Source organism: Colletotrichum lupini, chromosome 2 (genome assembly GCF_023278565.1).
Source record: "Colletotrichum lupini chromosome 2, complete sequence".
Taxonomy (NCBI): Eukaryota; Fungi; Ascomycota; class Sordariomycetes; order Glomerellales; family Glomerellaceae; genus Colletotrichum; species Colletotrichum lupini.
In genome coordinates this window covers 6,994,306-7,015,579 of record NC_064675.1, presented here as the reverse complement: position 1 = coordinate 7,015,579, position 21,274 = coordinate 6,994,306, and the positions used below count along the sequence as shown (strand labels likewise).

The 21,274-nt window shown below is 45.3% G+C and overlaps 6 protein-coding genes across 6 annotated transcripts; 2 read left to right on the top strand and 4 right to left on the bottom strand.

Moving 5' to 3' along the window:
- Positions 1-6,412: 6,412 nt before the first annotated feature.
- On the bottom strand, positions 6,413-6,775 carry CLUP02_04453 (uncharacterized protein; the record flags this gene model as incomplete). The annotated part of the gene is made up of 2 exons (XM_049283465.1): positions 6,413-6,657; positions 6,715-6,775. The coding sequence occupies 2 exons, from the start codon at positions 6,773-6,775 to the stop codon at positions 6,413-6,415; spliced, it is 306 nt and encodes a 101-aa protein (XP_049140608.1).
- A 5,533-nt stretch (positions 6,776-12,308) lies between these two features.
- On the bottom strand, positions 12,309-13,434 carry CLUP02_04452 (uncharacterized protein; the record flags this gene model as incomplete). Its single annotated transcript, XM_049283464.1, has 3 exons — positions 12,309-12,374; positions 12,434-13,133; positions 13,184-13,434. 3 exons carry the CDS (start codon positions 13,432-13,434, stop codon positions 12,309-12,311), a joined length of 1,017 nt encoding a protein of 338 aa, XP_049140607.1.
- Positions 13,435-13,474: 40 nt separating this feature from the next.
- CLUP02_04451 (uncharacterized protein) lies at positions 13,475-13,661 on the bottom strand (the record flags this gene model as incomplete). Its single annotated transcript, XM_049283463.1, has 2 exons — positions 13,475-13,507; positions 13,569-13,661. 2 exons carry the CDS (start codon positions 13,659-13,661, stop codon positions 13,475-13,477), a joined length of 126 nt encoding a protein of 41 aa, XP_049140606.1.
- An 819-nt stretch (positions 13,662-14,480) lies between these two features.
- On the top strand, positions 14,481-14,914 carry CLUP02_04450 (uncharacterized protein; the record flags this gene model as incomplete). The annotated part of the gene is made up of 2 exons (XM_049283462.1): positions 14,481-14,534; positions 14,591-14,914. The coding sequence occupies 2 exons, from the start codon at positions 14,481-14,483 to the stop codon at positions 14,912-14,914; spliced, it is 378 nt and encodes a 125-aa protein (XP_049140605.1).
- Positions 14,915-14,947: 33 nt separating this feature from the next.
- CLUP02_04449 (uncharacterized protein) lies at positions 14,948-17,249 on the bottom strand (the record flags this gene model as incomplete). The annotated part of the gene is made up of 12 exons (XM_049283461.1): positions 14,948-14,992; positions 15,070-15,122; positions 15,187-15,230; positions 15,300-15,337; positions 15,431-15,536; positions 15,637-16,067; positions 16,112-16,237; positions 16,317-16,488; positions 16,556-16,593; positions 16,646-17,018; positions 17,109-17,152; positions 17,217-17,249. The coding sequence occupies 12 exons, from the start codon at positions 17,247-17,249 to the stop codon at positions 14,948-14,950; spliced, it is 1,503 nt and encodes a 500-aa protein (XP_049140604.1).
- A 1,527-nt stretch (positions 17,250-18,776) lies between these two features.
- On the top strand, positions 18,777-20,521 carry CLUP02_04448 (uncharacterized protein; the record flags this gene model as incomplete). The annotated part of the gene is made up of 2 exons (XM_049283460.1): positions 18,777-19,049; positions 19,193-20,521. The coding sequence occupies 2 exons, from the start codon at positions 18,777-18,779 to the stop codon at positions 20,519-20,521; spliced, it is 1,602 nt and encodes a 533-aa protein (XP_049140603.1).
- Positions 20,522-21,274: the final 753 nt, after the last annotated feature.

Genomic DNA, 21,274 nt, shown 5'->3' with positions numbered 1-21,274 from the left:
CCCTTAACTACCCCCCGGGTATTACTTAGGAATATAGTATAAGGGACGGTTTAACGAGGGAGGAGGGGATTTAAAGGTCTTAATAGTATCGAGCTAAGAGTATTACGGATCTCGGAGATTAACTTAAAAAAAAGGCGGCTACCCTAAAGTAGTCCTATAACCTCCCGCTAGAGTTATTATTAGCCTAAGAAAAGGCTAAAAAAGACGAGGATCTGAGGGGAAAAGAAAAGAATCCTCTAGAGGGCCGCTAAAGGACTTCTTTTTATATTAGCTCCCGGCGCGAGATTACTAATTTTGAGAAATTAACTAAGGAAGCTATTTAGAAATTATAAAGAGCACGAGGCTTAGGAGGCTAGAAGTATACGGGATAGCGGAAATTAGTAATTAATAAAGATCCCGAGACTAATTACTATATCTTCTTATAGTAACACAAACGTCTATCGCTACTATTATTAAAAAGAACTACTAAAACCTACCCTTTTTTATTAAACAAAAAGGAGGATCTTAGTAAGTATAATAGCTAGCGATCTAAAAGAGTAATAATAATCGTTAGAAATAATAAAAACGAGAGTAGTAGCGAGATAGTAAAAAGAAATAGAAATCTCTTAGACCCCGATAAATTCGTTAAGTAGCAAAAGTACGGATTTATTACGACCCGCGCGCAGATTAGATATATTCTTATTAAAATTAAATATACTAGCGACTATTAATACGGGTATAAACTAGAGCACGACCCTTAGCGAGTTAGGGTAAAAAAGAAGAGGACGAAACCTAATCTTAAATAGAATCCTAATCTTTTATAAGTAAGTAAATATTAACCCGGACTATTAAGGGACGTAAATATATAGAATCGCGGATTAGCTTAATAATAAGTAAATTAACGCGGTATTAATCTATTTAACTAAGGTTTATAAGAAAAAGGGGCTATAGGGGTAACCCCTATTCTATAAGATTATAAACGATTTTAGTTACTAACTAAACGAATAGTTCGCGAGCACAAGCCTAGGAATTACGAAAGTAGTTAATAAATTCCTTTACGGGGGAGGGGTATTACTAGCGCAATTATAATCGCGAGAGCTATACGAAATACTAGTAATAATAATTATAAAAAAGGAATTCGTATTATAGAACTAAGTATAGGTCGATAGAGCGTATAATCGCTTTAACGAATTTAAAAAAAGGGTAAACGACCTAGATTTCCTCTCTATAATTACTAACGGAAATCTATCGTTATAAAAGGATATACCGGGGCAAAATATAGTACTAGAAGTACGATAATCGATAATTCTATTTATTTCGATCTATAACTCGTTACTATTATTAATACGAAATTCGGCGCCGATCGGTTAATAAGAAAAGAGATAAACGACCCGAAATTACTAATAGTACGTAACGACGCAGGGATCGTATATAAATACTAAAAATCTAGTAGCAAATACGAGGCAATTTATAAACCTTAAAAAGATCTTCTTAAAAGAGAAATTATATTCTAAGGGGAAGTATAAGGTTTTATAAAAAACCCTAACGATGTTTTATAATTATTACGAAAAAGTCGGAATTAAGGAATATTAATACTATTTAGTAATTAATATCGTACTTATAAATAAAGCCTCTAATTATTATTACGAAGCGGTACGTAATCTCGATCGAAACGACTTTCTTAGTATAATTAACGTAATCCGAAGCCGCTTCGAGACTTACGATAAGAACCTAGAGCTCCTATTTAAGTTACGAGCGATTTCTTTTATATCTATAGCTAGGATAATAGAGGGTAAATCGTAAGTAAAGATCCTTAAAGAGCTTATTAATCGAATCGATAAGTTAGCGAAAACTTAGTTAAATGAGAGGATAAACGAGCGGAAAATTAGATATTTTTATACCGTAATCTAGCGTATACTAGAGGTAAAAATTACCTTATACTAAGTACCCGAAGACTACGAGACGCTCTATTCGAGGCTAAGATCTAGCTTTAATATTAAAATAAAAATGCCGCGCTAAACCTACTTCTAAGTATACGACGGCCCTTATTAATAATATTAAGTCGATCGAACGTATAATAAGAAAGGAAAAGAGGCTAGATACGGTAATTACTAATAAAGAGGCCTAGATTTATTAAATAAGTAGAGATTTAACTTACGAGTAGGGCAATAGAAAAGGTAATATTATATTTATAAAAAGGATAGATATTAGTTAAGTAACTACTCTAAGGAAGAGCGTACTAAATTATATAAATAATATAAAAAGTCGAGGGTAGTAAATAGTAAAACTAGCCCTCGTTAGTTTAACTAATTCCTCGTTATATATAAAGGAAGATCCGGGGGTATAGAACTTAGCGACGGTAGTTAAAGTAGCGACTTAAAGTATATACCCCCTATAAGAGATTCGGAAAATAAAGAAGATCTTACCCCCTATACTAACGAATTAAATTACGACGAAATTAACGATATTAACTACTCTTTTTTTACCCCGTTAGCCTCTAGAGGATATACGAGGCTAAATAAATAGAGGGTAGTAAAAGCTTTTAATAAGTAGGCTTTTATTTATAGATAATAAGGGAAGGTCCCTTAGATAACGGATATAGAGGTAGCCGAAAGGGTAAATTTAATAGGGCCGAAGCCTATTATTTTAACAATTAAAAAAAAGACGCTATCTCTCTTAATATTTAAAAAAAAGGAATATAATACCGAGTATATCTAGGGGTAGCTAGAGGGGTCCTTTTTATATTACCTAGATCCCTCGAATACTAAGCTTATATAGGCATTTTATATAAGCAAAAGGTACGGCCTAGATAATTTTTATAAGATTATCTTAAATATTAGGGTATTATAATAGTTAACTAGAGGAAAAGGGTAATTCTAAGTATTATAAAAGATCGCGCTAGTAACGCTTAATACGTTAACGGCAGGTATTACGAGGATTAGTTTCGGCCTAAGTAAGGAAATCGTCGCCCTAGGTATAATAAAAGTAGAGACGTATTTCGGAATAATAACTTTTTATATTTTACCCGTTAATACCCTATTTCTCTTATATCTAAAAGATATAGATTAACTAGGTATTATATTTAATAATACGAAGAACAGAATCTCTAGTAATAAGCACTTTAAAATAGTCGAACGATAATAGGGGTATACGTTTATAAAGCTTACTAACGATACGAAGTTAATTAATTACTTAATAAAAAGTGAGCTTAGAAAACTATACTAGAGATTCGGGTACCCGTCGGTTACGAGGCTATATAACTTCCTAAAGTAATTAAGTAATAATAATATCGAAATAGGGGCGCTAGAGTAGTTAATAAAAGTATATTATTAATACTAAATAAATACGCAGAGCCTATATAGATTTAAGTTTAAATTACGTAATAAGCTTAATTTTAATTAGGAAATCGTCGTTAATATCTTTTATTTAAATAGTCGGCTAGTACTATATATAATCGACGTAGCTATATCCTTCTAAATAGGGCAATTCCTCCGGGATTTATAAGTAAAAATAGTATGGGTAGCCCTGCGAAAAAGCTAGATTAATATATACTAGGGACCGCTAGACGGCATTAAAACCGACGCTAGTACTAGCTTTAAGTCGGTAGAATTTAGGGATAATACGACGGCCTACGGTATATAGCTAAAAATCGTACCCATTAAAGCGTACTATAGTATTAAAAAAGTAAAAAGGGCATACTAGTAGTTAAAAAGGGCGTTTAGAATTATTAAAGAGGAAAATCCGGATTCTACCAATAACGAATGCCTTTAAATAGCACTTAAATACTATAACAATACTATAGGGTTTAACGGACTTATACTAACGCTATTAGTATTTAGAGTATATTTAAGAACAACCTTAGCCTCGCTACCGTCGCTAGGCATAAGCTAACGAGCCCGAGTAGTTAAAAAAGTAATATAGGCACTGCGCGAGGTAAGTATAAAAAAGTAAGTTAACGAGGTAATTATTACGCACAATGGGCCCGATATAGAGGATAATCTAAATATACTACTAAATTTAGATATACGAGTATAGCGCGAAATTACTTAATAATAGACTGGGTTATATAAGTTAATTTCTATTAACGAGCGCTCTTATATAGTCGCGAGAGATCGCGACTAGCTACTTAAAGTATTTATTATAGTAGTTAGACCGTATTATATAGATCCTAACGAGGTAATTTCTAACTTATAAGAAAAAGAAGAGCTAGGGGAAACTATATAACCCGTAGTAGAAGTATAGGAAATTATCCTTAACGAAATCGTCGTAGTAGTACTAATAGACGACGAGGAAGAGGAAATTACTAAAAGGGCACTAATACTATTAATAAGACGTCGTAAAAGACTACGACGGTAAGCCTTAACGCGGCAATTTATTACTAGCGACGAGGTAATTAACACTTTTTATATAGTAAAAGAGAAAGCCGATTTCGAGCTAGCGGTTAAACTACGTAAAAAAGGCGTAATTATAACTACTAAAAAGCCGTATAAAGGATTAGATCTTATTAAAATAGATACTCTTTATAATCGAGGGGTCTATCGATTTATCCTATACGACTTAGAAAAATATATAAACCTCTATATATTTAAATCACGAATAGTTCGTAAGATTAAAGGGAAAGGAACACCCTAGCTAAACGAGAAGTCTAAATACGTAATTTAGGGGTACGGCGACGTTAAAAAGGCGACGCTACTTATATAATCGCCTACTATATAGCGCTATAGCTAACGATTAATAATAGTATTAATAATATCGCTACAGAAAAAGGGATACGAGATTTAGAGCCGTAATATTACCTAGGCCTATACCTAATCGGCTATAGGGCTTATAAGGAGAATCCTAGCCTATTACTAAAAGAAATAGTTAGTAAGTACCTAGAAGGCACGATTATTAAAGTACTTAAGCTACTATATAGGCTCGTAAAATCGGGTACTTATTAATAGGCTACTTACTACGATTTTTATATTAATTAATTATTAATAGTTACCTTTATATATAACCCGTGCTTATTAGTCGTAGAGTATAAAAGTAACTAATTTAGGATCGTTAGAATATAAACCGACGATATATTAGGCCTATTTAATATTAACTTTATAAAAAAGGAGGATAAGGAGCTCTAGAAAGCGGGCTTCGTAACGAAGCTAAAAGAGGTCCTTATAATAAACACCCCCCTAGTATTTAATAGCGGGATTTTTATAATTAAAAGGGAAACCGTCGTTTTTTAATAAAAGGGGTAGGGCGAGAAGATTAACTTCGTTAATCTAAACGTAACTAATATTAAGAAGTAGTATAAAGCTAAGCTCGCGTAAGGGGTATATATTATAAGTATTTATTAGCCCGAGGCGACTTTTAACTATACTAAGGTAGCGTAAGTTATAGATCTAACTAAATAAAACGTCGAGGTACTTAATAAGCGGCTTAAGTAGTAGTAAATAAATCTCGATCGAGGTCTCGTTTATTACCTAATCGACCTTATAACGAGCAAGCTTTACGTTTTTATTAATAAGTTATTTATAAATAATAACGACCTTACTTCGTAATTAAGGTATATTATTATCCTAGCTAATAAGAGTATAAGTAAGAGCGAATTTACTATATACGGTAATATAATTTACTACTTATTAACTAAAAGTAAGCGGGTAATAAGAAGTATATTAGCGTTAGAGGTTTATAATATAGTTAACGGCGTTAACCTCTCTTATATAATTTTAACGATGCTAAAGAAGATTACCGATCGAATTAGCCTTCTACCTATTTTAATAGTTATCTATATAGATTCTTACTCGCTATACGAATACCTTATTAAATTAAGAACGACGAAGGAAAAGAGGCTTATAATCGATATTATAACCCTTAGGTAATTATATAAAAGGCGCGAGATACTCGAGATCCGTTAGATTAATAATAAAAATAACCTCGTAGACGCTTTTATAAGAGTAGTACTAAATAAGGGATTAGAGTAATTCGTAAGTAGCAGAAAAGTTACTATATAAATAGAGGGATAGGTTATATAAAAAAAGTAAAAAAAAGGGGGAAAAGGAGACGACTTAGTAAACGGGCCCGAGGTCGAATTATACCTCTAACCGTAGCGGTTAAATTAATAAAAGAAAGAGAAAGTTAGTATTAGATTAGAAGTCTAATTCGACTACGGTATATAGCCGACTATATAGGGGCTAATTAGGGGCCCTATTTACGATTATCGTAGCTAGCCTAACCTATGGTTAGAACCTCCTTTTTATACTTACGTAGATATTTATATAGTTCAATTAATCTCTTCGTTAACTACGGTTCGAACTAACTACCCTATAATAGGGATACTAACAACAGTATACTAATTATGTTCGGTGGGCAATAAATACAGTCGAAGTATCCAAATTTCCCAAGAAGCCCAAGGAAGGGTTCAGCTTGGCCGCCTAACCAGACGAAGCCAATGTTATGTCCGGCTTGTTCCTCCACATTGCAAATCGGCGCCTGGTACTACTTCGAAGCCAGTCGGAGCTACAAAGTTTCCGCACCTCCCATTATCGCAAACGCCTTGTTGTACGGTGTTGCCGCACGCGCGTCCGTTGGCTGCGATCTGTTGTGGAGACGGCTGATTGCGTTTCGCAAAGTCGCTGAACTCGCGGGGAATCAATGTGATGGCGAGAGCTTCGCCTCGTTTGCCTCGTGGTCTCGGTGCTGATTGGGTGCTTTAGCTTGACCGAAGAGTAGTACATCTGTTGATTTGGAGCTCACCTGCAAGAGCGCTTTCTGACACCAACAATAATACGAATGCAATGTCGGTAAAACGCATCATGCACTCGGAAGGAGGAAGATCTGGATAAATGGGTGCAAGTAAGACCTCGGGACCAGCAAATTGTATGCAACGATTGTTTTCTTCTTCTTGGCTCAAGAAAACGAACCACGACTCTTCAAGAGTTGCGATTTATGAGCAGAGTTGAGGTTGCGCACGTAGCGACCCCAAAGGTCGTCTTGGGTAGCAATCTGGCTGATGTGTACGATTGACGTCGCCACGATACATGATACTTGTTTTATGTCGAAGCCCGTGCCGTGAGACGATGACAATTTGCGGGTCTTTCGGATCTGCGTAGTACTTGCGAGCCGTTGATCATGCAAAAAAGGCGTGAAGCCTGGTCCCAGTCTATCATCTGACAAATCTCATACAATGCTGGTTGGGGTACCCTGGGCCGCATGATGGGGAGATCTTCGGACCGTTCCTCCACAACATGCATTCTTCGATGTTCTAAGAGAATACGAAGACAGAAGTGACATTACGGAAGGACTTGAGGCTGAGGATTTAATATGCGCAATACTTGTTGATATCACATTAGGCCTTCTCGCGCAGTGTCGCGCCGTTGTAATTGGTGAGACTGAAGCCACGGCTACCAGACCTAAGTAAGATATTGCCTTTCCAACTCCGTCAAATACAATTTGAAAGTTTTCTTGGTTCAAGTAAGAGCACGTATAGGTATCAAGAAGAATGAGGTGTCCTGTTCAAGTTACGCAACAGCTAACTAGTAGCAAGGACACGTGGGGCAGAAGCTTTTAAAGTGACTTAAAATAGACCGTATAAGCTTTTAAATATTCGGCAAATTTCCGTAGGATAAACCTGAAAGGTGCTGCCAAAAGCCGTATCCTTCCGCCACCCCGCTGTCCTGTAAAAAGGCTGGGTCCATCATCATCGGCAGAGCGTCAGAAGCATCAGTCGAACCGATCTTGAATAGATATCAGCTTCTGATCCCCATATAGTTTCCGGCGTAAGCTGCCGCCATCCGCTGACGACTGCTCAAAATCGTGCTGCTATAGCTGGTGGCGCGAGGTATAGTACTGCATCGGTCGCTCAATATTTGAAGCGTTTCGGCCAAGTCTAGATTTGCCCTCGCTGTTTCCAGGTCCCAATCGTGGTCCTCCACACTTAGAAGTCCAGCTGCCTTAATTCTGGCTAGTGCCAGATGAAGAATTGACACGAACGTGAGAGTAGGGTATGGTTCTAGACTCAGAGACAGGAAAGCATTTAAGAGCTCCTGAGTGCTTGTGAATCAGCGCCACATGATGCGAGATCTGAGGTGGGCTGTTTTGAATCCGTAATTTCCGTTCGCATGTATGGCAGGTTCGAACAGCCGGATGCGTATGGCCATGCAATGGTCGCGCAAAAGGTCTATCATAGGTTATCAGCGGCATCCAAGTCACGCTTAAGACAGAAACGGGGCATCCTGTTTGAACGAAGATGGGTTGGCAAGAAATCAGCGAATGATTCAAGCTCCTTCTGGACGTTGGCAATAATCATGGCATGAAGGCCATCAAATGGTTTACCACCCTGAGAGCCGTTCTTTTCCCCGAAAATATCATCGACTTTGAGAGCAATTTTTCTTACTTATATCAAATGCACTAGCAAGGAGTCGGTCGGTAGCTCCTTGTCGTTTGATAGTTTCTCACAGCAGTCAACAAAGTAACGTGCAAACTCCAATCGAGAGGATCTACAATCGAGAGGATCGGTCCAGGAGGCTGCCGAGTCTAGGGACATTATCACGGTAAGCTTCAGAGAGCGGAACAATGCTTGAGATACCTGGTAGATTCTCACGCAGGATTGATGTAGAAGAGCCCCAACACAGCGCGACGGCCAGCATTGGTATGTTGTAATCGGCTGCCGAGATCGTCTCTCAAATGCGCAGCATTCTCGACAATTCATCTGGACGTCGACGTCGAGAGGTCGGGGCGCTTCACCAGTCCCAAGTCTTCTGCTATTCCTCGGGCGAGGTGCATAAGGCCTGTATCGAAGGATGTCGCGGATTAATGTATATCGTTCCTAAATATACAAAGATCAACATTATTTATCAGAAATATCTCGGAAAAAGTTGACGCAGGGTTTCTCACCAAGCGAAAAATATCAGCAATGATTGTAAAATCTTCAAGCTCTTCTCAAGCAGGATCACCACTCGGTGCGCGATATGTTGCCGAAACCATCTCTTGAACACTTCGGTTAGCTCGCCTTCAGGAGGCTTGCATGTCAAAATGATAGTCTTCAAAAGCAGCGGCTTGTCTCTGTGCATCGCAGACGGGTAACGGAACAAATGGAAATTGAGGAACCATGTCGGACATGTACAGTTGAAGAATCATGTTGGCTTCTTGCAAGGTGACTCGATACCCTGGGATGATTGTAAATATTCCTTGAAGCAACACGACCGGAGTTGCGGCTGGATTTAATGGCGAATAAGAGTCGTCTGAATCAGGTTGCGATGTCCAATGGAGATTGATCGATGGTGATGGGTGGCCGTGTGAAGCCTGACTGTTTCGAGCTGATTGCTCACGGTCACGATTCAGAAGCGACATAATGTCGTCCAACTTCCGTTCAAGCACTTTGGTATGGCTACAGAACCACAGCCCTGGTTAGTCTTGAGTACTTGTGATGATCCTCGGAGACTTCTTACGCTGCCTTTCCTCTCTTCCTCTTGACTTACGGCGGCGCTTTAGAGCAGTCAAGACGGTGGCTAGAGCATCTGAACGATGACTGCGGACAGTCACAAATTTATAAACTGATTGGCTGTACTGACCTTTGGCGCAGCAACATGTGAAGCCAAGCCGTCCGGTGGATTAGGGCGTCGGCTATGTCCTATCACCTAGTTGTCACTAGTCTGGACCGAGATTTCGTCCAGGCTCTGCTCGATATTGGCAAGGCGGTTATAGATCTCTCTGGATCACATGTACGAGAGAAATTACAATGTTTCCTGTTCTCGTTCAATTCTCAAAACAAAAATTACAAACAATTCGGGTCCGTTCGATGGACGATTGTATTTGATAGATCTAGGCTCGTAAACTGCTCCAGTAATTACATCTTTTCTTAGATAGTTGTGGTCCTTTAACCATGTCGCCTGTAGTCTATAACACTCTCAATTAGGCCACCGACCTTGTCCGATTTCAGTGATCATCAGATGAGGCTGCATAGGCAGTTGCAGCCTCATCTGATGAACACTGGAATTGGACAACGCAACTAGTTATTGAGAATGATATTCGTTTGTAGGATTCGGGATGTGACGCTCGGTATATTGTGTCGTCGGTGTACATTAGTTTAACCCCCACTGCCCCCCCCCCCTTCCTCGACCAGATCTCATATGCTACATTACTATCAAGGTTCGTCCAGTAATGTATAAATGCTAGATGCCTTTTCAACAGGCTTATGGCCTTGCGTAGATCGATGGCAGTTCTGGCCGTTTCACGGGAACGAATGTTTGCAATACTCCCGCGCGTGTCGGAGGCAATTATCCTTTCGGGGGAATCTCTTCTTGCAGCCGCCATTTGGGCAGGCGTAGCGCTCTTTTTGTGTCGGCTTGTTGTGCTTGAGGCGGTGCTTTCGCATATCTTTAGGCAGGTCGCAGGAATAGCTGCAACTGCTGTGTTGGCATGTATATCTTTTTCGTGAATTGCACGATGATTTGACAGGTTTGTGTCTGTTATCTTCGAATGGCGAAGTTGAGTGGCCCGGCAGTGGGTCGGGTTTGTGTCCAGTACCTTCGATTGGCGAAGTTGGTAAACGCAGTGGCGTGTTGCTATTTTCCTCGAATAGCGAGGATGTTGTCAAGTTCGAGAATTGCTCGAATCTAAATTCGTCGCGCTCGAGATGGTCGAGCAAAGTTGCGCTTAGGCAGCCATCGATATACCCAATGAGATCGTTGTCATGGGAATCGAAAACGTCTGGCGGTCTGGGTGATTTTATACATGTGATATCCCAGGCCCTTGACTGCCCCGAGCATCTGGGATGTTGTGCGTGTTGCTCCGGCGCTAGGCCAGTCGGCGGTGGCGGGTCACAATTAAAGTCGACGAGTGTTTCGGGGGAAAGGATTCCACACCAAGCTCTTCGAGGATCGATCGGTTCCCGTCAAAAGGCCGCCGTCTTTCTGACGGACGGCGGCCTCTGAGGGCAGAAATGGTAAACAAGGAGGGTAGCGCCTTTTGCAAGGCAAGAGTGACGGGGTAAAAGTGTCCTATAAAGCAAGAGAGTCTACTTTACAGAATAAAAAAAAGGTGTCTAGATTTTGACAGGCTTTGAAAGAAGCGAGAGACTGTGCCTGAGGGGAAAGGTTGGTAGTTAAGTACTGTGTTGTTTGGGCGGACTCAGGATCTGCAGGCAAATAAGAGTCCTGTGGCTTGCAGATGCCAAGACCATCTACCACCAATTAGACAGTATGCGGGCTGAATATCACACCGAAGACAGGACTCAAAATTCCAGCTGAAAGAGGGTATGGACCACTCAGACACAACACTGCCCTGTCGTTGGTGATCTTGTTAGACACACCAACGCAGCACACGCGCGCGGGTTGAGCCGATCAGAGGCTTCGCCGAGATCCTGGTTTCCAGACAAGGCATTTGCTTCGTCGCTGAGTGACACTTGATCTTAATCCCTCATTCTCTTGAGAAACCAGTTGCAAGATCCTGAGTCGCCAACACACCGATGTAACGAAGAAAACATGGCTAGTGCATGCACTTACATAGTTCTGCTAGATTTACTACAAATGATCTCGAGATCTTCGCTGGGGATGAATCAAGTTCCGAGATGCATATGATATTTGGTAGTGGGAAGCGTGACGCTAAGACTGAGTCCTCTTAACTCAAGAGGACTCACATTTGCTCGTGGAACACCCATCCGACAAAGAGAAAGAGTCCTTTTGAGTCCTCTTCAACAATGCGGACCGTTTCGAGAGTCCCTGGTGTTTAAAACAGCAATTTATTTCGAGTGAGAGACATAAAGCCCAATTCGATATCGAGAGTAGGTTGGTCAGAAGTGAACTCCCGGGCCACGATACCGTCACATCAACCTTGATACAATCTTACGCTTCGGTCAAATCCCTAATTGAAAATGAATTCGAATTCGAAAGAAAGGTGAAACCAATATTCTCTACAGCAATTTCAATTTCTTGGATTTAGATACTGACGATGTACTGCGTCCAGTCAACCCCGACAAGTCGAAGGCAAGGGACCTCACCTCCCTCTGACCCTTCCCTCCACCCCTGCCTCTTTCAACGCCATTAGTCGTGCATACCCGTTTCCCGAGTCTCTTAACGAAACGATGAATCGATACTTCAGGTCTTTTGACCCATCTTGGATTCCTTTGCCTACGGATGAGGAGAAAGAGACGAAAGAAAAGAGCAAAGCGAATAGTCAAGAGAGCTGCGTTGCTCTAGTAAATGGCGGAAAGCAATGAGAGTCATCGTACTTTCGAATCCACCTCTATTTGAATAGACTTCTAAAGTGCCAGTAGTTTTGTTGATATGTGAGCTACGGATTCTCAAACATTACCCTAGAGTTCCATTACATCATGTTGTTGCAAGATGCTATCATAGAGCTTCGTTTCCTCTATCCCAGATGACGCCTCTCCTGTCTCTTTTATTTATCCAAGTGTACTGTTAAAGAAGGGTTAGTCAACTGCAAAAGATTATCAAAAGGTTCTGGCATGACATACCTCAAAACAACACGGCTTTCCATCTCCCACCGTGACAGCGAGGAGATTTGCCTCGCTCCAAACAGGCCTGAAGCCAACCTCCTCAATCCTTTCCCACCACTCCGCAAACTGACTGATCTTGGGTCCCTTTTCCGGCACATGAATCTCAATCACCATCTGACCAACTGGAACCTCCCTGCCCTCAAGCTCACCACCTTTCGCATAGTCTCCCAAAAATGACTCCAATGTTGGAAACTCATCCCCTTCGATATCCATCTTGATCAGGTCCACGTAATCGTGCCTCAGTTTCTTCATGATGCTCTTGATTGAGAGAAACTCTGTCTTCTCCTTTTCATCGTAGTAGTCGTACTCTGCGACAGCCGTCTTGAAAAAGTGCGTCCGGTTTGAAAACGCCTCCAGTCCCTTGCCCCAACCGTCGACTGTGTCGTCGAAACCGTACATCTCAGCAGCGCTGGAGCGGTTGAGCATCTCCGCTTCGAAAGAGGAGTCATCTCCAATACCAAAGCTGTAGATGCGAATAGGTTTCTCTGAAACTCTAGGTTTAGGTTTCGCCCTTTCGTATTTACTCATTCCGCATATCCACTTCCCCCCATCGCCGAGTTTGCCGACTCGTTGGACATCCCAGGGACACGTGTAGGTTGCTGGGAACAGGTCCCAGATGGTATACCAGAAGCGGAGACTTTCATCTCTTGCTGTAAACCTAGTTGACAATCAGATATTGATACTGCGACCCGGAAACACTCTACTGACAGTATCGAGTCGTAGTCTTTGTTCACACTCATCCACTCATGTCTCTTTTGGACTGAACTCAACCATGACTTTTCTGACAATGCTGCCCGACTAAGCTCGCTTAAGTGAGTATCGCTTCGAGATAGTACCCAGGATGACCATGTTTCGTTCAGAATCGGCGTCAGGAAGTAAAGGGAAACTACCGGGATAAAGAAGGGAAGGAATCTTGGAAAAGACCATATCCCCTGGTTGACGGGCTTCAGAGCCGCCATTGTATGTGGTATCCGTGTCGATATTACAATGGTAATCGCTCTACAGGGTCAACTCAAACACAGGTCTTGAATCCTGTATTGCACAACAATCACCAAGGTCCAAGGAGATAAGGCCAAGCAGTATTGCCACTCACTGCCACCGAATTACCGCGGGCTGAAAGACCATCTGGCCCCATGAACAGCCATCTGATCTTGACAACATCATCGGAGTAGACTTTGACCTTCATTCTTTACTGAAACAGCGTACCTGAAACCGTCGTCGATCCGTAGTGGCCTCGTTTCTACGAAATCTCACCAAAAATGCCCGCCACGAGTCAGTCTTCTGACGGCGACAAAACATCAGACTACGCCTCGGTTCATCCGTGTTCAACGAGAGCATTTCGTTGGCTCGATTTTCAAGATGCACCAGGACGCAGTCCGGCTAAATGCTGACACTTTGAGTTCAAGGCGGAGAGTCCAGTGTTCGGGAGATCGTCCAAGTGGGTTGATGTAATTGAGTCAGTTACGCTTGAGACATTCATTGCATGCCATGCCCCTTTTCCATGTTATGCCGAATGAATGGATTTGCCGTCAGGATTGAAGTCTCAGCCACACAGCATAACGTCAAAATTCCGCCTCCCAATAGCTTGGAAAGCCTCCGGCGACAATTGCCATTAAACTTCACGCTATTTCGAAGAATTTACCGGCATTACGCTGTATGTTTCCACGACTATTGACCCAGTCGTAGCCAAGATGGCCTACAATGCACGGTGCCGTACGCGTTCCTCCCACCAATACCGTTTCAGCGATACGGCGCTTTGGCACAAGAGTGAGGCTTTCTACAAACAACTTGCGCATCGTCTCTCTGCATAGACCACTCGGGGTAGGCGCCAAGAGTCAACCCTCGTGGTTTTGTTGTATTTAGCCATCACCCTACCCGGGACCCAACCAGCTAGGCCTTAAATTGTTTGGTCCATTTGGCAATTGTCCACTCACAATCCACTCGATTCGACATCGAACTTCTAGTAGCTGCTCCTAGCAAGAAACCACTCACTCCAATCATCATCATGAAGTTCACATCGACTCTTCTTATTCTTGCTAGCGCAGGCGCTGTAGTAGCCGTGAGTTGTGCTTCCAGTCTGCTCCACCAAAACTGCCTGACTAACTCTTATTCAAGTCGCTCCCCAATGCGGGGATGCCACTCGTTGAACGCGATGAAATTGTGGGCAAGAAGGGACTGGAGGCAACCAAGACAAACCCTCGAGTGAAGAGAGCAGACGGAACTTTCAATCTGGTTCCACGACAGACACAAACGAAGCAAGCCAGAATGGACTCGGATGATGATGATGCAGGCCCCTTCAAGGAGAAACGCGCCGAAGAAGCAGTCCAAGAGAAGCGTGACGAGCTGACGCCGACGAAAACGAACCCTCGGGTGAAGAGAGCCGATGGCACTTTCAACCTCGCTCCAAGACAGTCTATCACAGGGAAAGCCAAGGCATAGGCGTATGGCTGGGTTGTTTGGTGGGGATGTAGCTCACGTAGGCAGTTTGGGAGGCAGAGGTAATACAAGCATCAAATTCTGTACGAAGTGAAAAGCATGGGTCAGGCAAGAGACAATCTTTCTCGCGGGGTGGTATTAATACATGGATAAGTGACGAGGCACGAAGCGCCGTTCGGCATGGCGTTCTTCCACTTCGCATGATCGAAGGCTAGAAAGTTCGTCAGGTTCATACTTTGGAAACCCACAAGAAGCCTCCACTCCGCTATTCTCACGCCAGTAGGCACCTCCGAAGCACCACGGCAAGGCTATGCAGTACCTGGCAGAGTCTACAGTAGCTCGCGGGCATAGAAGGACCTAGAACGGACGCCGCAGCGTGAAGAGCTACGCAAACTTCGGTATCTCGGTAATGTCAATGACCCAGAACTGCGAGAGCGAGGCATTTTCGAGCTTAGGTTAAATGAGATGTAGTACTGATAATGCGGGTAAGCGCGCAAGCTTTGTCGTGTTGCGTGTCACGGCATTGATGGCATGGCGTAACCCATCACAAGCCGCTTGACTGTCAATAGTTCGTACGACGCTGTGACGAGGATGAGTCTTCAGTAGACAGCCTTCCAGAAGCATTCTGGGGAAGTCAGTTCATCTGCATAACACAATCGGGACGAGAATAGTCTGGGTTCCCTGTCTTGAAACGGATCAATCAGAGACCATGTTCCTAGCAGAACGCACGAGCCAAGAACGCCGAGCATTTCGCAAGTTTGTGCGTGTACTTTGCCCCGGAAGACCCGGCCTGACTCGCAGCAGCCTTAAATGTGGGTGTTTGAGTCTGGCGAATGATATTAGTGATGGGTAAGTCCGTTTCGGAGTAGTAAATCTGCCTCGTAAGGCTGGGGAGGGTTGGTTGAACGCCACCAATTATTTGATGATGATGTAGCGACCCTTCCGCGCGGCTATGTGTATTGTGGGTGACACAAGCGGTTCGATTTCTTGATACTGGAATGAGAGAAGGATGTTCAGAACACGGGGTCAAGAAGATATTTTCCAGCGAATTCCAGTCTCTCCGAGCGGCCTCCGATGGGCTACATCGAAACGGCCCCCAAATGGGGGCTGAGAAGCTAATCTGGTGGTTGCGATATTTGGCTGTGTGTGCCAGGCACTGTGCAAGAAAGACGTGAGGGGGTTCAGGGAAGCAGATCCTACAGCCTTGCGGGAATTCTCGCGGTCAGCTGGTCGAGAGCCCTCCGGCCACCTATTTCTCGGAGATCCGGGGGTGAGATAATCAGGTCGTGTGAGGAGGCACGATGCATCGCAACATCGATTCAGATCCTGTTGATTCAGCTCAGGTGGAAGTGGAAGTAGTCGACCTCCGGATACGCAATTTTTACCGCGTCTATCGCTAGGCAACTGGTGGCGAGTTTAATATGACTGTAATGACTGGATTCAAAGAAGCGAGCCGGCGAAGGATCGGAGGTAGTCCTTGAGAGTGCCTGGATGCGTTGACGCGTCTGGTGTGGTGGGTGTCTTGAGGTGACGCGGGCCACGAGCCAATGAGTGATGAGCCTGCCATGTACGAGAAGCTGATTGTGGACAAGTCCTATGAGCCTAGAACCTCGACCAATTCGTCTTGTAACAGGCTGTCAAGACCCAGCAGAGACGGCTACAAACAGGTGGGAATCTGAGCTCTGTCAAGATGACGGCCGTCCAGGCAGACGTTTAAGGTACTGAGATACGTACCTTCGGTAAGTCTACATTAAGGTGAGCCGCATCGGGTGACCTCGAGCCCGTATTAGTCATCAAGGGAATCTGGGGAATTTTGTTCTTACCTAAGGCAGAATGCGACTGGTGCCTGGTGGCGGCGGTTGGATTCGGAAGGTGAAAACTGGAAGGGAGCGGTGTGGACATGATGAGGTACGTATCGTTGTCTCCAAGAGTTTGTGCGACGGCCCGGGGAAAAAACAGGTGGTCGGAGCTTTCACCTCCTAGCAGCTTCCATCCAATTCCTCTCCCCCTCAATGTCAACTCCAACTCCAATTGCTGCTGCCACGATGTAATGCGCTGCACTGCGACACGATTCGATGCGATGGAATCGATTGAGCCTCTCGGAGCACTTGCAGACCTTGCAGAGAAACGCACCCCGCTCCCCTCGTCATTGTTTGAAGTGATGAAATGTCAAGCTTCTTTTGCTATCCACCTGCACGAAACAAGGCCTGGCTGCATCGGTTGGTCCGACTGAGAAGCAGGCTGTGGTGGCTGTGTGCACCTTGAACAAATCTGGTGCCGTTAGTGACCAGCACAGCCGTCTCACTCGCATACTAACACTGCCAAACCATGCCAGCATGCTTCTTTCCGCAGCCAAGATTCCGACTGAACTGGCGGGACGAACATGACGCTTTCCTGGTACTGGACCGGTGCGCGCCATGGGACGAGCATCGTCACCAACCTTGTCAAGCCCTCAGTGGCTCCCCTTGCAGCCTACGATCCTTCGACGGCGACAACGAAAGCTATCGTTGATAGTTCCCGCGAGGTGGAGTTTATCGAATTGGCCCGCAGCCACTTGGCCAGATTCCAGAGTCCGATGATCGACTGCTTCAATTGTGGCCTCATGCACACCAGCCCGTCTGCAAGTCAACTAAGTGGACCTGGTCCTACCGGCCACTCAGAGAAACCGCATTGTAGCGTCGCGCAAGAAGACGAACAAAGAGCTTGCATGAAAACCTTGCGAGGCCGAAGTGACTCAGGTGTCATTCGCCAAGTTTAATTGGGATGATTGGCTAATGCATCACCGATTCTGAACAGAGTGAACAAAGAAGATCGTTGCGACTCGAGCACCACGGCGGCTGTCGCTTATTCGGAAACGATGTTGATTTCTCGATAATCAACATCTTCAGGTCGGGCCTGGCCAACACGGGCCAAAGCTGCAGTCGAAATGTTTCGATTGCCGCTGTCCATGTCACCCTGGCTTTCCCCAACGGCGCGCGCAAGGTGCCTCTCCCCGCGTCGAATAGATGAAGAACCGGGGGAAAACACTTTGGCACTTAAGTGGTGGCATGAGGAATGGTACCGAGTTGGGAGCCAAAATAGCATCATATCGCCCAGAGTATTGTTCCGCGGCTTTCCCACTCAAAAGTCCGGATTCGTCATCTTCTACACGAGGCTGCGACAACGCCAGACCTCCACGGCGACCATCCACAACCTCTACCCAGACGAAAAAAAATAGAGACGCTGACCACCAGCCAGTCGGTTCCCTCTCCATCCTACGGTGAGCCAGATACCACTACACGGAATCAACATCGCGGCGCAATTTACACGAGCCGCATCCACAGCACTCAACCACACCCTCATGCGCAAGGCCGCATAGCTGGGAATTGAGGACTACTCTCAGACACATCAGAAGAACACAAGAAAGCGCCACTTGTGCGCCCTCAAGCCTGTCACGACTGTCGAACTTCCTTGGCTCCCTCCAGCGCCCTCATTTTGACGGCTTATGGTGGCCCACCCTGGCAACGTCCCAAAAGTCACCTCCCGTGCACCGCCTCTAGTATTACCAGTAGGCCTCCCCCAAAAGAGGCTGTGCGATATTTCCAGAGGTATTTCCCCAGCGGAGCAATGCGGGCAAGAGACAGAAGGGAAACTTGAGCTCTTTCGGAAACGTTCAGCGAGGGGAACCATCCTAGGCCGAGGACTCCAACGACCCTCCCCTCCCAAGAAAGAGAAACACCCCTGCGAGCACCGAGCACGAAAGAGGCCTAGCGGCCAAGAGCAAAGACTCATCGGCCTCTAGCGATGTGTGTGAAGGCAGCAGTCTGACAGGGGAGGGGGCATGGGCCAGGCGCAATCCACCCTCACAAGGCCTCAAATCTCCACAATGCCACGGCCTGCAGCACCTTTGGCCCACGATACCTGGGTCCTCCGCCGTCTCTTGCGGCTGACGCTGGGTACTAGCGACTTGCTGCCCCTGGTCTGCCATGCCACCACCATTAGAACGCGCTTCTTCGTCTCAGACGATATAATTCAGACGCGGAATCTCTTCGAGACAACTTGTTCCCACGCTGCTCAACATCTCCACTTGGACTATTTACACTTTGCCAAACGCTTCCCGCACTTAGACGACAGACGCTACCCCAATCTATCATACCTAGTCGATCCATTCTCTATACTTAGGCAGAACCTTTTTGAGAGTCTTCAACACCTGACTTCTTGAATCCTTCCCAAGCTGGTATATAGTCTCTCATCCTCGCTTGCATCTTCTCCTGAAAGATCACCAACTCACACCACCAACAGTCAGACACACCACAGATTCGATTCACTACAAGCTCCAACATACCACTTCAACTTCACCCCAACAACACCGACACGTTGTCTTCCTATCACCACCCTGAAGCTCACTATATCGACAACACCATTGTCTATAAGTACAGATCTCGTCGTCCTGCCAACTCCAATCGAGAATATCAACGTCCACCAACACTCTCGAGGACTCTTTCCTCTACCCAATCGACCACACCCGCGAGACGAGTTCCATTCGTTACGCAGGTAGTTCAACCCTCACCACCAACCCCGCGCACGCTGCGCCCTCATACGTTTACACAAGACACAATGTGCACCACCGACGTTTACACCTACGTCTACCCCGACGGCCGGAGGGCTGAGGAACAGCAACCCACCTTTTGCTCTGCTTCCCGCAACGGCCTCCTTTGCGCCAACCCTGTCATCTACAACCACCCGCCGCGTCAAGTCGGCTACCCCTCACCAGTGCCCATGTATGCTCCTGTCGGACCAGCATACCCATTTCCTCAGCAGATGCCGCCCTCTCCTCCCATGAGCTCACCACGCGGAACTTCCTCGGGCAATGAAGGAGGCCGCGCTCGTCGCGAATCTTCTTCTAGCGAGAGAAAGCACCGCCAATCCGGAGTATACGTGAACGGCCAAAGGATATTGGACCTCAACCGCAAGCACCGGTCACGTAACGAGCGCATCGTGATTGTCGACTCTCCACCCACCCCGCGCACACCACCAAAGCAATTCGCTTCACCTTACACCGCGCCGCCTTCACCCATTGCAGGCGGCGAGAACCCTCAGTTCCGCTACAGCCACGTCCGCCGCGACTCTCTTCGCCCTGTCATCGTCGATGAGCGCCCGCGGTCCAAGGTCGAGATTGAGGTTATCGACAACAAGCACCGCCGCCACCACTCTTCTGAATCGCGCCACAGCTACCACAGCGCCGACGAGGAGGAGCGCCGCCGCCGTCACCGAGATCACAAGGAGCGTGAAGAGCGCAAACGCCCGGAGGAGGATCGCCAAGTTAAGAAGCAACTACGCATCGCTGAGCAAAACGCCAAAATTGCCAGCCGCACCGCCGTACCCGTCCCTCCCGCTCCTTTGAACCGCACCTCTACTGGCTACGGTTCCAGATACCAAGAGGACTTGTTGGCAGATGCTCTTCGCCGTATGGAAGTTGTCGACCATCTCACGGCAAGAGCTGAGGATGAGGAAGAAGCCCAGCGCCGCCGACTCATGGAGCGGATGACACCCCACCGCCGGGCTACCGTGGGGCCGGGTACACGGAGGCACCGCGTTCTCTACGACGATGGTCTCTGGCGATGGGAGTAAACGACTGCTAGGATGAATGGATTTCCTGCTTCATGTTGTTTGTTTATCCATTATCGATATGCGAGCTCTGCGCTTGATCGTTTTCTTGGAATTGTATAGATAGCCAGCGTTTCTTGATTTACATGCATGTACATATACCACGGGGGGAGGGATCGCCGGGAGAGCGATGGGAAGATACCACCACAACAGGACACATTAGGACAACCATTAGATAGTTATTGAATCAGTAAAACACAGTTATGATTCATATCTCTGCTCCTTTCTTACCGGCTGTGATTTTTTTTGGCGATGCAGTATCTTTGCGGTACATTTTCTCGTGATGGACATTCGCCGTCGCGGCCTTGTGATCGCATGCGCCTGCATGTCTCACTCCTGCCCTGGTCCCTCCTCGGATCTTGGAGGACTCGGCAACATTGAGTAGGCGGCGACACTGCCGTGTTTTGCTTTCCTCCCATCCCACCCTTTTCGGAGAGAGATTACGAGACGAGACATCTGCAAGCTACCCTTATCCGTGGCGTTTTCCTGTTCGTTCACCCCAAAATATTGTTGTTGGAGACCTGCATGGACGATGAGAAGAGGTGGATGGGTGTCTGTGGCGGGAGGTTGCGATGGCCTGAGTCAAGACACCCACCCACTTACACGCGGAAGGGACTGATAGATCGCTAGTGGGCTCTGCATTTACAATGGATTCCCCAAATTTGAGGTGGACATTTTTTTGGTTGCATGATGCTTGCCGCGCAATGCGAATATGCG